The following is a 16,403-nucleotide window of genomic DNA, read 5'->3' as shown; positions in this document are numbered from 1 at the left end:
TCTGGACAACGCGATCCATGGCGGTGCCAAGATGGTGGAGCATTGCTGCGTGCTCCCGGACGCGCTCCTCCACCCCTATACCCGGGGTACCTGCTCCTGCTGACTCCATAAGTTTGGTCCGGTATTCTGTAAGGGGTGCGTACTGGCAGCAAAGAAGTCAGACGCAGGAGAGCAAAAGCTGTGTTTCCAACGGCGCAGTTTAATAATAAAAACCACTGGAAAACAGAACAATCAATAAATGGGTACAAAACCCGACGCACTGCAGACATAACGTGCACAAGCACTTACAATAAACAATACCGAACAAGGACATGGGGGGAACAGAAGGTTAAATACACAACATGTAATTGATGGAATTGAAACCAAGTGTGTGGGAAGGCAAGACAAAACAAATGAAAAATGAAAGGTGGATCGGCGATGGCTAGAAGACCGGTGACGTCGACTGCCAACCATCGCCCGAACAAGGAAAGGGACCGACTTCAGAGGAAGTCGTGACAACAACAAAACCTAATATCTAACGAATTCCACAACAAAACCTAATACACACAATTTAATAAAGGAATGGGATAAGAATATATAAATATAAAATATATGGATGTGCAGTGACAGAGCGGCTAAGATGCAATAGATAGTGAAGGATACAGTATACAGTATATACTGTACATATGAGATGAGTAATGCGAGAAGTGTAAACGTTCTTTAAGTGTCATTATTAAAGTGACTAGTGTTCCATTTATTAAAGTGGCCATTGATATCAAGTCTGTAGGTAGGCAGCCGCCTCTCTGTGCTAGTGGTGGCTGTTTAACAATCTGATGGCCTTGAGATAGAAGTTGTTTTTCAATCTCTCTGTCCCAGTTTTGATGCACCTGTACTGACCTTGCCTTCTGGATGGAAGCAAGACAGGATGCTCTCAATTGTGCACCTGTAAAAGCTAGTGAGGGTTTTCGGTGACAAGCCACATTTTTTCAGCCTGTTGAGGTTGAAGAGGCGCTGTTGCGCCTTCGTAACCACACTGTCTGTGTGTGTGGACCATTTCATTTCATTTCAGTTTGTCCACCATCTCCACTGCTGTCCCGTTGATGTGGATAGGGGGGTGCTCCCTTTGCTGTTTCCTGAAGTCCACAATCATCTATTTAGTTTTGCTGACATTGAGTGAGAGGTTGTTTTCCTGACACCACACTCCGAGGCCACGCAGTCATGGGTGAACAGGGAGTACAGGAGTGGGCTGAGAACGCACCCTTGTGGGGCCCCAGTGTTCAGGATCAGCGGCGTGGAGATGTTGTATCCTACCTTCACCACCTGGGGGCGGCCCGTCAGGAAGTCCAGGACCCAGTTGTACAGGGCGGGTTCGAGACCAAGGGTCTCAAGCTTAAAAATGAGTTTGGAGGGTACTATGGTGTTGAATGCTGAGCTGTAATCAATGAACAGCATTCCTACATAGGTATTCCTCTTGTCCAGATGGGATAGGGCAGTGTGCAGTGTGATGGCGATTGCATCGTCTGTGGACCTAAAGAGGCGGTAAGCAAATTGTAGTGGGTGTAGGGTAACAGGTAGGGTGGAGTGGATATGATCCTTGACTAGTCCCTCAAAACACTTCATGATGACAGAAGTGAGTGCTACAGGGCGATAGTCATTTAGTTCAGTTACCTTAGCTCTCTTGGGAACAGCAACAATGATGGCCATCTTGAAGCATGTGTGGACAGCAGACTGGGATAGGGATTGATTGAATATGTACGTAAACACACCAGCCAGCTGGTCTGCGCATCCTCTTAGGACGCGGCTAGGGATGTCGTCTGGGCCAGCAGCTTTGCGAGGATTAACACGTTTAAATGTTTCTCATGTCGGCCACGGAGAAGGAGAGCCCACAGTCTTTGGTAGTGGGCCGTGTCAGTGGCACTGTATTGTCCTCAAAGCACGTAAAGAAGTTGTTTAATTTGTTTGGGAGCAAGACGTCAATGTCCGCAACGGGGCTGGTTTTATTTTTAATAAATCCGTGATTGTCTGTAGACCCTGCCACATACATCTCGTGTTTGAGCCGTTGAATTGTGACTCCACTTTGTCTCTATACTGATGCTTTGCTTGTTTGATTGTCTTATGGAGGGAATAACTACACTGATTGTATTCGGTCATGTTTCCAGTCGCCTTGCCATGATTAATTGCTGTGGTACGTGCTTTCAGTGTTGCGCGAATGCTGCCATCAATCCACGGTTTCTGGTTAGGGTAAGTTTTAATAGTCACAGTGGGTAAAACATCTCCTATACACTTCCTTATAAACTCGCTCACCGAGTCAGGATATACGTCAATGTTATTGTCTGCGGCTACCCGGATCATATCCCAGTCCAGTGATCAAAGCAATCTTGAATTGTGGAATCCGATTGGTCAGACCAGAGTTATATAGACCTAAGCACGGGTGTTTCCTGTTTTAGTTTCTGCCTGTAGGAGGAGAGCAACAAGACGGAGTCATGGTCAGATTTGCCTAAGGGAGGGCGGGGGAGGGCCTTGTATGCATCGCGGAAGTTAGAGTAGTAGTGGTCGAGTGTGTTACTCACTGGTGTACTGCAATCGATATGCTGATAGAATTTAGTTAGACTTGTTCCAGATTATCTTTGTTAAAATACCCAGCTACAATAAATGCAGCCTCAGGATGTATGGTTTCCAGTTTGCATAAAGTCCAGTGAAGTTCATTGATGGCCGTCTTGGTATCCGCTTGCGGGGGTGATATACACGGCTGTGACAATAACCGAGGAGCATTCCCTTGGGAGATAACACAGTCGGCATTTGATTGTGAGGAATTGTAGGTTAGGTGAACAAAAGGACTTGAGTTCTTGTATGTTGTTACATAAGTCATTAATCATCAAACATACCCGCCCCTTCTTCTTACCAGAGAGATGTTTGTTCCTGTCGACGCGATGCATTAAAAATCCTGTTGGCTGTACGGACTCCGACAGCATGATCCCAGCTAGCCATGTCTCCGTCAAACAGTGTGTTACAATCCTGGATATCTCATTGGAAAGCAACTCTTGCCCTAATTTCATCGACTTTGTTAACTAGGGACCAGACATTAGTGAGTAATATACCCGGAAGCGGTGGGTGGTGTGTGCGCATCCAAAGCCTCACTAGAAGACCACTCCGGCACCCTTTCAACCAACGACGTTGTTTGGGTCTGCCGACAAAGGATCCGCTTTGGGAAAGTTGTATTCCTGGTCGTAGTGTTGGTTGTGCTGGTAAGTTGACTGGTATCTGGTATCTCTCTGATATCCAATAGTTCTTCCCGGGTGTATGTAATAACACTTAAGGTTTTCTGGGCTAACAATGTAACAAATAATACATATAAAAACAAAATACTGCACAGTTTCCTAAGGACTTGAATCGAAGCTGCCATCTCTTTTGGTTTCCAGTTTGCATAAAGTCCAGTGAAGTTCCTTGACAGCCGTCTTGGTATCTGCTTGCGGGGTGGATATACACGGCTGTGACGATAACCAAGGAGAGTTCCCTTGGAAGATAATACAGTTGACACTTGATTGTGAGGAATTCTAGGTTCTGTGAACAAAAGGACTTGATATGGAGGTGTTCAAAAAAAGACATATAAAATCCCCAAAATTGACCCGAGGACATAGAAGTGCATGTAGTTGCAGAATCACACAAAAGCGCTCTGGACAGGCGTAAAGAACACAAGTAAAATTGACCATAACAAGCGTTCTAATCACCTGTAAATACACACTGGACAGGTGTAATGAATATATGTAAAAATGACTATAACAAGTGTTCTAATCACCTGTAAATACACACTGGACAGGTATAATGAATATATGTAAAAATGACCATAACAAGCGTTCCAATCACCTGTAAATACACACTGGACAGGTGTAATGAATATATGTAAAAATGACTATAACAAGCGTTCTAATCACCTGTAAATACACACTGGACAGGTGTAAGGAATATATGTAAAAATGACCATAACAAGCGTTCTAATCACCTTTAAATACACACTGGACAGGTGTAAGGAATATACGTAAAAATGACTATAACAAGCGTTCTAATCACCTGTAAATGCGCACTGGACAGGTGTAAAGAACAGGTGTAAAAATGACTTGACAATTGAAAAAAGCAAGTGAAAAAGGATCATTACAAATGTTAAGACGTGTTACGGGTAAGACGATTTGAACCTTTTGGCTTTACGTAGATGATGAGATCATCAACGTGCGCACTAAACTGACAATACAGGCAGGCCCCATTCTGTTTTATCCGGCTGCAGTAAAATGCAATAATCTAAGAATTTGTCTAGACGATTAGAATATTGTGTCTTGTATATGAAATAATCGTAATATTTCTGAAACCATGCAGTGTCCAGATGACACTTGTCTAAATACACCAGAAGAGAAAACCTGTCTTTCTTCTGCGCAAAGAAGAGCAGAAATTCGGAGACGAAAATTGCTCAAGAATTCCGAAGACAGAATGAACAGAATTGTAGGTTTCACCAAAGCTGAAGCTGAAAACAACGGTAAGGAAACCCTAAGTGGTGGTCAATGGTTGGCTGGCTGATGAGACAAGCAAATTGTTTAGCTTGATAGCTTATATTAGCTTGCAGCTAGCTTCAATGGACAGTCGGACCATTACTCTGTTCCAGCTGGCTGATAGGCGTTTTTAGATCAATCAATCACGTTTATTTATAAAGCCCTTTTTACATTGGTAGTTGTCACAAAGTGCTTATACAGAAACACATCATAAAACCCAGAAGAGCAAGCAATGCAGAAGCACAGTGCCTTAGAAAAACTCTCTTGAAAGCCAGAAACCTAAGGGACAGATCGAAATTTACTGTGAGTGTCGTAGCATGCCACCAGCATATCTATATCTCTGGGGTTAGGCCTAAGTTACTCTTCCTTTTATATAGGCAGTATATGTATATGTATTAAACTATTCATATCATACAGTGGACACCTAAGCCTATAGGCCAGTGTCACTTTGATTATGTCTGCACATCATGGTTCACCAGCAGCCCCAAACATTTAAAGAATAAGCTACCAATCAAACAAGCTTGTAAGAATTGTACTTGAACTCCCCCCTCATACTCATCTGGAGGTTGGGCATTTTTTTGTGTCGATATCTGTAGTGTGTCTGTATCTATGTAATTGTATATATGTTTACGTAAAAAATAAAACCGCAAGTTAGTCCCCCGATTTTTTTTTTTATTGTGCAATCCCGGTCACTTGAAAAAATCTTTGTGAATACATGTATTTTTTTAACTGACAAATACAATCAATCAATCCAAATTGTGCAGTGGCCAATTGATGAATGGAAAGAGACGAAACACCAAAACGTTTAATAACATTCGGAGATTGTCAAACCAAGCCTTCGATACTGGGCAAGCCTACAAGGTAGGGAGGGATGTGTTTTCTGTTTGTCGAGATCTGATTTCCTCCAAGCTGATCATTGTCTGCAGCCAGCTCTGATTGTAGTGTAATGAAACAGGAGAGTGAGCTTGTCCGTGTTGGTGGGCGAAACCGCAACCTTCTTGCCTGTAGCCCTGCGTGGCTTCGACTGTGTCACAAAAGCATGCTGGAATGGCAAAGTTGATATTCATGTTTATAAACACAGGGTCACTACAGCAGGTATTATTTTTTTGTGGTCATTAACATTATTTTGAGTTAATTATATGAGGGGGTAGGGTGTTTAATTTATTTTACAATACAAGGAGAGGCTTGTGTGAAAATATTTTTTACATTGGGGAGGGGGGTGCATTTAAATGTTTTTATAACTTATTGAGTTGGACCATTTATAAAGTTTGCATCGAAAATAGATGCTACATTTGCCTGCTAGGGTGCATTTCCATTTAACTATCTTGTGTCTATAAAAACACATGGACGTAATGAAGTCACACATTTACATTTTTTTGTAATATATTGTCTAATAAAAATGTAGTGGTTGAAGTGCTTCCATTACCAATATAGACAAATTGCGCATGAATAATTTGGCGACAGCCTGTATGCCCTCCCATCTCTCTGTTTCATGTCTCTGGTAGCCTGACAAAGCCAGCATAGATAGAATGTAATAACTGACTAATAAAACAAATCAAATTTTATGTCACTTGCGCCGAATACAACAGGTGTAGACCTAACAGTGAAATGCTTACAAGCCCTTAACCAACAATGCTTTAAGAAGTTTTAAGAAAAATTGTTAAGTAAAAATATACAAAATAAAAGTAACATAATTTAACAGCGGCAGTAAAATAATGATAGCGAGGCTATATACAGGGCTACCGGTACAGAGTGAAAGTGTGGGGGCGCCGGTTAGTCAAGGCAATTTGATGTAATATGTACATGTAGGTAGAGTTATTAAAGTGACTGTGCATAGATAATTAACAGAGAGTAGCAGCAGCATAAAAGAGGGGTCTGGGTAACCTGTTCCGGTAAGCTGTTCAAGAGTCGTATGGCTTGGGGACAGTCCATGACTAGGGTGGCTGGAGTCTTAGGGCTTTCCTCTGACACCGCCTGGTATAGAGGAGGGTGAGGTACGCGTCACAATGTGTGTGGAGTAAAGGTGGTCTAGAGTTTTTTTTATTTTTCCCTCTGGTTGCACATTTAACATGCTGGTAGAAATGAGGTGAAATGGATTTTGAGTTTCCCTGCATTAAAGTCCCCGGCCACTAGGAGCGCCGCTAAAGGCTAAGCGTTTTCCTGTTTGCTTATAGCCGTATACAGCTCACTGAGTGCAGTCTTAGTGCCAGCATCGGTTTGACGTGGTACATAGACAACTACAAAAAATACAGAACTCTTGATAAATAGTATGGTCTACAGCTGATCATTAGATACTCTACCTCAGGCGAGCAAAACCTCGGGACTTCCTTAGATTTTGTGCACCAGCTGTTGTTTACAAATATACATAGACTGTCACCCCTTGTCTTACCAGAGGCTGCTGTTCTATCCTGCCGAAAAGCTTAAAAACCACCAGCTGTATGTTATTCGTGTCGTCGTTCAGCCACTCCTCGGTGAAACATAAGATATTACAGTTTTTAATGTCCCGTTAGTAGGATAAACGTGATCATAGTTTGTCTATTTTATTATCGATTGATTGTACGTTGGTTAATAGGACCGATGGTAAAGGTAGATTACCCTCTCTTGGCGACAGATCCTTACAAGGCACCCGGACCTTCATTCTCGATACCTCCGTCGCTTTCTCCTGCGAATGACTGGGATGAGGGCCTTGTCAGGCATCTGAAGTAAATCCTTCCCGTCTGACTCGTTGAAGAAAAAGTATCCCTCCAGTACTAGCTACTATGAACCAGTGGCGTGTATTCATGGGTGCCAAGAGAAGCCAGGCTTCCCCCAAAAATGTACCAAGAAAAATACATGTTAAATTATTGATCTTTTGTCTCTCAATTCACAAGAGGCTGAATGTATCTCACCAGAGAAAGCATTCGAATGAACGAAACGGTGGCCCTCTCGTCTCAGTACAGTACCAGTGAAAAGTTTGGACACACCTACTCATTCAAGGGTTTTTCTTTATTTTTACTATTTTCTACATTGTAGTTTTGATGTCTTCACTATTATTCTATGAAATAACACATGGAATCATGTAGTAACCAAAAAAGTGTTAACCGCTATGGGCTAGGTGGGACGCTTGCGTCCCACCTACTCAACAGCCAGTTGAATCCTGTGGCGCGTTATTCAAATACCTTAGATATGCTATTACTTCAATTTTTAAAAAAGATGACTATTTTACACCATTTTAAAGATAAGACTCTCGTTAATCTAACCACACTGTCCGATTTCAAAAAGGCTTTACAACGAAAGCAAAACATTAGATTATGTCAGCAGAGTACCCAGACAGAAATAATCAGACACCCATTTTTCAAGCTAGCATATAATGTCACATAAACCCAAACCACAGCTAAATGTAGCACTAACCTTTGATGATCTTCATCAGATGACAACCCTAGGACATTATGTTATACAATACATGCATGTTTTGTTCAATCAAGTTCATATTTATATCAAAAACCAGCTTTTTACATTAGCATGTGACTAGCATGTGACTAGCATTCCCACCGAACACTGCCGGTGAATTTACTAAATTACTCACGATAAACGTTCACAAAAAGCATAACAATTATTTTAAGAATTATAGATACAGAACTCCTCTATGCACTCGATATGTCCGATTTTAAAATAGCTTTTCGGTGAAAGCACATTTTGCAATATTCTCAGTAGATAGCCCGGCATCACAGGGCTAGCTATTTAGACACCCAGCAAGTTTAGCACTCATCAAAGTCAGATTTACTATAAGAAAAATGTTATTACCTTTGTTGTCTTCGTCAGAATGCACTCCCAGGACTTCTACTTCAATAACAAATGTTGGTTTGGTCCAAAATAATCCATCGTTATATCCAAACAGCGGCGTTTTGTTCGTGCGTTCTAGACACTATCCTAAAGGGTAAATAAGGGTGGCGAGCATGGCGCAATTCGTGACAAAAAATTCGAAATATTCCATTACCGTACTTCGAAGCATGTCAACCGCTGTTTAAAATCAATTTTTATGCCATTTTTCTCATAAAAAAGCGATAATATTCCGACCGGGAATCTGCTTTTAGGTAAACAGACAAAGGAAAAGAAAGCATTCGGTCGAAGCGGGCACGCGCCTAAGCCCATAGTACTCTGAGTGGCCACTTGCCAAAAGCGATAAAGTGTTTCAGCCAGAGCCTGCCTCGATATCGTTCAGCTTTTTCCCGGGCTCTGAGACCCTATGGAAGCCGTAGGAAGTGTCACGTTATTGCACAGATCCTGAGTCTTCAATAAAAAGAGCCAAGATGAAACACTACTTCTCAGACAGGCCACATTTTTTATCCAGCCGTGTCAATACTGCCCCCTAGCCCTAACAGGTTAACCTGTTATGGCTAGGGGGCAGTATTTTCACGGCTGGATAAAAAATGTACCCGATTTAATCTGGTTACTACTCCTGCCCAGTAACTAGAATATGCATATAATTATTGGCTTTGGATAGAAAACACCCTAAAGTTTCTAAAACTGTTTGAATGGTGTCTGTGAGTATAACAGAACTCCTATGGCAGGCCAAAACCTGAGAAGATTTCATGCAGGAAGTGGCCTGTCTGACAAGGTGTCGTTCTTCTTGTCTCTGTTTATTGAAGAGTGAGGATCTTAGCTGTCCCGTGACACTTCCTACGGCTGACATAGGTTCTCAGAAGGCGGCAAAATGCTGAATCGTGGCATTGCAGGCTCTGGCTGAAACAAAGTAGCGCGTTTGGGTAGTGGCTGGTTACAGTACTGTGAGACTCAGGCTCGTGCCCGCGTTGACCGAAAGCTTTGTTTTCTTTCCTCTGTTTAGCTAAATGGACATTCCCGGTTGGAATATTATCGCTTTTTTATGAGAAAAATGGCATAAAAATGGATTTTAAACAGCGGTTGACATGCTTCGAAGTACGGTAATGGAATATTTAGAATTTTTTTGTCACGAATTGCGCCATGCGTGCGACCCTTCTTTACCATTCGGATAGTGTCTGGGACGCACGAACAAGACGCCGCTATTCGGATATAACGATGGATTATTTTTGACCAAACCAACATTTGTTATTGAAGTAGCAGTCCTGGGAGTGCATTCTGACGAAGACAACAAAAGGTAATCAAACTTTTATAATAGTAAATCTGATATTGGTGAGTGCTAAACTTGCCGGGTGTCTAAATAGCTAGCCCGTGATGGCTGGGCTATGTACTTAGAATATTGCAAAATGTGCTTTCACCAAAAAAGTTATTTTAAAATCGGACATATCGAGTGCATAGAGGAGTTCTGTATCTATAATTCTTAAAATAATTGTTATGCTTTTTGTGAACGTTTATCGTGAGTAATTTAGTAAATTCACCGGAAGTTTGCGGGGGGGTATGCTAGTTCTGAACGTCACATGCTAATGTAAAAAGCTGGTTTTTGATATAAATATGAACTTGATTGAACAAAACGTGCATGTATTGTATAACATAATGTCCTAGGTGTGTCATCTGATGAAGATCATCAAAGGTTAGTGCTGCATTTAGCTGTCTTCTGGGTTTTTGTGACATTATATGCTAGCTTGAAAAATGGGTGTCTGATTATTTCTGGCTTGGTACTCTGCTGACATAATCTAATGTTTTGCTTTCGCTGTAAAGCCTTTTTGAAATCGGACAGTGTGGTTAGATAAAGGAGAGTCTTGTCTTTAAAATGCTGTGAAATAGTGATATGTTTGAAAAATTTTAGTTTTTGTATTTTTGAGGAATTTGTAATTCGCGCCACGCCTATCATTGGATATTGGAGCAGGTGTTCCGCTAGCGGAACGTCTAGATGTAAGAGGTTAAACAAAACAAAATATATTTTATATTTGAGATTCTTCAAAGTAGCCATGCTTTGCCTTGATGACAGCTTTGCACACTTTTGGCATTCTCTCAACCAGCCTCATAAGGTAATCACCTGGAATGCATTTCAATTAACAGGTGTGCCTTGTTAAAAGTTAATTTGTGGAATTTATTGCATTTGAGCCAATCAGTTGTACTTTTAAACTTTTACAGTTCTTGAAATGTTCTGTATTGACTGACCTGCATGTCTTAAAGTAATAATGGGCTGTCGTTTCTCTTTGTTTATCTGAGCTGTTCTTGCCAAACTATGGACTTTTTTACCAAAGAGGGCTTTCTTCTGTATACCACCCCTACCTTGTCACAACACAACTGATTTGCTCAAATGCATTAACAAATTTCACAAATTAACTTTTAACAAGGCACACCTGTTAATTGAAATGCATTCCAGGTGACTACCTCATGAAGATGGTTGAGAATGCCAAGAGTGTGCAAAGCAGTCATCAAGGCAAACGGTGGCTACTTTGAAGAATCTCAAATGTATAATATTATGATTTGTTTACCACTTTTTTGGTTACTACATGATTCCATGTGTTATTTCATAGTTTTGATGTCTTCACTATTATTCTACTATGTAGAAATAGTACAAATAAAGAAAAAACATTAAATGAGAAGGTGTGTCCAAACTTTTGCCTGGTACTGTATGTGTAGCCCAGCTATCTGATGCTGTCTGGTCAAAAAGAGTATGATATTGTTCCTGTCCATAGCATGGAATGCAAGGGAAGCCAGCAAGCATTTGGCCTCCCTTGATAAAAAAGTATAAAATAATAGCCAATCAATGAGCTCAACTGTGAATGTTCCTGGTGCATCAAAAACACTTGTCAAGGGAAGCCAGTTTGGATTTGGATTCACACCAATCTCATCACATCAGAAGCCAAACCTCATTGACAGAAAAAAACTTGAATTGTTGCATCTCGTTGTGTCATTGTCCTCCAGTGGGTAGCTAGCTATTATTGTATTTTTCCTAAATTAGCCATGTATGTAGATTTGGACTTGGGGTTTTACTTAGTTCTCCATACTGGCCAATGGTTATAATGGCGATTCTGATCCAACCATAAATTCATACTTTGTGCCCCTGGCCTGAGAGGATGGAAGTAAAATGTGTAGCCAGGTTTAGTAGGCTAATGTTAACTAGCTCGCCTGGCGCATCGTTGTCCATGAAAAGAAGTTAGGCTAGCGAGCAAGCATTTTAGCCAGATAACCTAGAACAACAAAAACTCAAAGCTTGCTTGACCATGCTGTAGGTCATGTAACTGTTTTGTTACATGCAATGTTTTGTGGAGTTCACCTAACACATGTTCTGCCCTACCAAGCAAAAAGGCAGTAACTGATCATTTGGTCGAAAATGAGTTAATGTCATTTTTGCTACATTAAATACATGCTTAATCATATGGACAAGTATCCTGCCTCTATTGTGTTTTGGAGAAAATGGGGGTCATGTTAGCAGTAACTGGATACAGTTACTGTGAAACCCAGGTAAATAAAAGCAATTTTTCTCAGTTCCACGCTATGAGCAGTTACTGCCTTTTTACTTGATAGGGCAGTGTTGCGCTCCAGTTTTGTGATTAAGTGAAGGTGTGGTTAAATTTATTCTGCCACTTTCTTCTTATTGTTCTAGAGCAAACAACCCAATTATCACAAACCAGGTTATATTAAGGCTTTTTTCTTGGCTTGGCTTCCCCGTTGATTTTACCCACACACCACTATTGCTATGGACCATGATGCAGTGAGCTAGAAAATAAACCTTGCATCAGTGTGAAATGTGCTGCAGTCATTTAGTTATGACAATTCAGCGCTCTTCTGTATTATCTAACAAGCTTACTGATTTGCATTCAATATATCCATATATAGAATCTCTATGGTCATATCACAGATAAATCAAGTTAGCCTTATCCATTACACTGACAATGTCATGTCAATCCCGACCTTGTCCCAACAGGAGCATCCAGAAGTGTTACGGCACCCATGTTCCATCTGGACTTGGACAGGAGCGACTCGTGGTCAACATACCCCTCCCCCAGACTGTCTCCATTCCTCCCAGAGGCAGTAGGCAGCAGCCACCCCCACAGTGATCTCCCAGAGAGGAGAGGGTATCCCCTGCCAGATACCAGCGAGGTGCTGGTTGGCGGTGTGGACAAAGATGTGACACCGGGCGTCCGTCAGAGGCCACGCGGAGAGGCCCAGCTGGCAGCTGATGAGCCCAGCCGCTCCGGATCCCCACGCAGAGGGTTGCAGAAGTACCTGTCCCGCTTTGATGATGCCATGAAGCTCAGAGGCCAACTGGCCAATGAGAAACAAGCCCAGGAGGCAGCTAGCTCTGACCCAGATGAGTTGGACTCCTTCAGGCTCTTCAGGCTTGTTGGCAGTATCCTCCTTGCTATCTTTGTCAGGGTTTTTGTCTGCAAGTATCTGGTGAGTCTGGTCAGAAAAGTGTTGTCTCTTCCCTTGAGAGCTTTGATTTTGTTTAATACCACTGACTTATTCTGTTTTAGATTATGCAGCATGTATGGTAATATGAGAGTAAGGATTTGTTGAAGCAGTTCATTAACTAGGCTACTCTTCCCTTTTGCAGTCCATATTCGCACCATTCCTCACCCTCGAACTGGCCTACATGGGGTTGTACAAATACTTTCCAAAGGTAAGAGATACCGCTTCACCTTTTGGCATTAATATATAGTGAATGGAGCACAGCTACACTACGTTACCAAAAGTATGTGGACATCTGCTCGTCGAACATCTCATTCCAAAATCGTGGGCATTAATATGGAGTTGGTCCCCCTTTGCTGCTATAACAGCCTCCACTCTTCTGGGAAGGCTTTCCACTACATGTTGGGACTAGAGTTTGACCGATTATGATTTTTCAACACCGATACTGATTATTGGAGGACCAAAAAAGCAGATGCCGATTATTGATATATATATATATATATATATATATTTGTAATAATGACAATTACAACAATACTGAATGAACACTTTTATTTTAACTTAATATAATACATAAATAAAATCTATTTAGCCTCAAATAAATAATGAAACATGTTCAATATGGTTTAAATAATCCAAAAACACAGTGTTGGAGAAGAAAGTAAAAGTGCAATATGTGCCATGTAAAAAAGCTACCGTTTATGTTCCTTGCTCAGAACATGAGAACATATGAAAGCTGGTGGTTCCTTTTACCATGAGTCTTCAATTTCCCAGTTAAGAGGTTTTAGGTTGTAGTAATTATAGGACTATTTCTCTATACCATTTGTATTTCATATACCTTTGACTATTGGATGTTCTTATATGCACTATATGATTGCCAGCCTAATTTTGGGCTTCAAGTATTGCGAAGAGCTGCTGGCAAATGCAGGAAAGTGCTGTTTGAATGAATGCTTACGAGCCTGCTGCTGCCTACCATCGCTCAGTCAGACTGCTCTATCAAATATCAAATCATAGACTTAATTATAATATAATAAACACACAGAAATATGAGACTTAGGTCATTAATATGGTCAAATACAGAAACTAACATTTTGAAAACAAAACGTTTATTCTTTCAGTGAAATACGGAACCTATCCATATTTTATCGAACGGGTGGCAACCCTAAGTCTAAATATTGCTGTTACATTGCACAACCTTCAATGTTATGTCATAATTATGTAAAATCATGGCAAATGAATTAGGGTCTTTGTTAGGAAGAAATGGTCTTTATACAGTTCGCAACTAGCCAGGCGGCCCAAACTGCTGCATATACCCTGACGCGAATGCGCTTTTGTTAAATCACCACCCGTTTGGCGACGTAGGCTGTGATTCGATAAATTAACAGGCACTGCATTGATTATATGCAACACAGGACAAGCTAGTTAAACTATTAATATCATCAACCATGTGTAGTTAACTAGTGATTATGTTAAGATTGATTGTTTTTTATAAGATAAGTTTAATGCTAGCTAGCATCTTATCATGGCTCCTTGCTGCACTCGCGTAACAGGTGGTCAGCCTGCCACGCAGTCTCCTTGTGGATTGCAATGTAATCGGCCATAATCGGCATCCAAAAATGCTGAATACCGATTTGTAATGAAAACTTGAAATCGGCCCAAATTAAGCGGCCATACCTATTAATCGGTCAACCTCTAATTGGGACATTACTGCAAGGACTTGCTTCCATTCAGCCACGAGCATTAGTGAGGTCGGCAATAATGTTGGGCGATTAGGCCTGGCTCTGAAAGTGGTGTTGACATACTTTTGTATATATAGTGTATACCAAATGGGTCAGACGTATATGGTCATAACCTGTGTATTGTATTCACGTGTAAAAACTTTCCATCATCCACCAGGTTGAGAAGAAAATGCAAACCACAGTGCTGACTGCCGCGCTCCTATTGTCTGGTATCCCTGCTGAGGTCATCAACCGCTCCATGGACACCTACAGGAAGATGGGCGACGTCTTCGCTGACCTCTGTGTCTACTTCTTTACATTCGTCCTCAGTCACGAGATCCTGCTGTTGGTTGGTCCAGAAGAGGCTGAGACTCCCTGATGGACAGGAAGTCCCTGTGCAATGGCGGTGTCACAGAGTTGGACATTATGCTGACCCCTGATACTGATCCTTTACCCTACCTCCTTCTCCATACCATTTCCCTTCCTGAATCAGTAGATCCCATAGGGGAGAGGGGGTCGAGGTGCAATGTCCACAGGTAGATAAGGGAAGAAGACAGAAATGACAGGTTGAACAAAATAACATAACATTCATTTGTGTTCTGACCCTCTACTACATCTTGTCGATAGGAACTGCTTTAAGTTACCATTTATTTTGCTCTCTACAGTGTTTATATAAGGGGTCCGGTTACTTCGCAATTTTTGTTTTGTTTCTGGTGAATTGATTTATCTCATTTGGAAGACAGGAGATGCATTTGTCATTCAGGGTTTTCTGAATATTGCCTATGATTTTTTTCACCCTTGTATGCTTAAAGACATGGTTGTCTTTATCTGTACATGTCTAAGCTCTTATTACATTTACCTTTTAATCTGGGCTAGGAGAAGGATGGGGCTCCCGAGTGGCTCAGCGGTCTAAGGCACTGCATCTCAGTGCTAGAGGCGTCCCTACAAACCCTGGTTCGATCCTGGGCTGTATCACAACCGGCCGTGATTGGGAGTCCCAAAGGGCGGCGCACAATTCGCCCAGCGTCGTCCGGGTTAGGGTTTGGCCGGGGTAGGCCGTCACTGTAAATAAGAATTTGTTCTTTACTGACTTGCCTAGTTAAATAAAGGTTACATTAAAAAAAAAATTAAAGGATGGCTTAGGATTGTCTTTTTGGAAAGTGTGTGCTGTCACTGCTATTCAATGTGGGGCAGTGGAATCTTATAAGCTTGTATATCTGTGCTGGATAACTCTGATTGTGGAAATGTCATGTATTGCTTTTCTAGCTATCCCAGCCTCACTCAAACTCTCGCTGTGGCATGTTACATCATCTGTTAATCCCTCATTGCATCCAAATTAACTAATTCAGTTTGAGACAGGTTTTCTATGTAACTTCATTGGTGTGATCTCTTGTTTGTCAGATTTACTTGCTTGCTTTTCATAATGTTTTGCAATTATTTCAATTTTTTTGTGTAAATGCTGTATTCATAATATATTATTTCATGTGAAATATTGAAATCGATATCAACACAAAGATATAGAGAATCTAATGTTTCTTCTGGTAATAACATACTGGAATGAATATGCTGTATTAAACCAATAAAACCTTGGAGCATTTCACAATTGTCTCTGGTTGATTTTAGATCAGTCAGTCATCAAACTCCTATCCCAATGATGCTGCTTCATTTGACCTGAGATGTAGGCTAACTGTACATATGTGACGTTGTTCATTTGGGTTGATAAAAGTAGGCAGGTTTCCATTGACCCAGGTTTATTTGACAAAAGCAATGACGCAATAACAACAAAAAATTGCGACGTGTATTGAAACCGCAAATATAGGAGACATTTTCAAAAGATCAAGTTTTTATCCGTTAGACGGGTGGA

The 16,403-nt window shown here is 41.2% G+C and overlaps 1 protein-coding gene across 1 annotated transcript; it reads left to right on the top strand.

Moving 5' to 3' along the window:
• The first annotated feature begins 4,187 nt into the window (after positions 1-4,187).
• On the top strand, positions 4,188-16,142 carry LOC106560687 (guided entry of tail-anchored proteins factor CAMLG). Its single transcript, XM_014123805.3, has 4 exons — positions 4,188-4,504; positions 12,334-12,806; positions 12,967-13,032; positions 14,718-16,142. Exons 1-4 carry the CDS (start codon positions 4,342-4,344, stop codon positions 14,916-14,918), a joined length of 903 nt encoding a protein of 300 aa, XP_013979280.1. The 5' UTR covers positions 4,188-4,341; the 3' UTR covers positions 14,919-16,142.
• Positions 16,143-16,403: the final 261 nt, after the last annotated feature.

The sequence above is a fragment of the Salmo salar genome, chromosome 10 (assembly GCF_965601325.2).
Source record: "Salmo salar chromosome 10, fSalSal1, whole genome shotgun sequence".
NCBI lineage: Eukaryota > Metazoa > Chordata > Actinopteri > Salmoniformes > Salmonidae > Salmo > Salmo salar.
The sequence above is the reverse complement of the archived record's forward strand: the minus strand, read 5'-3'. Positions and strand labels throughout refer to the sequence as shown.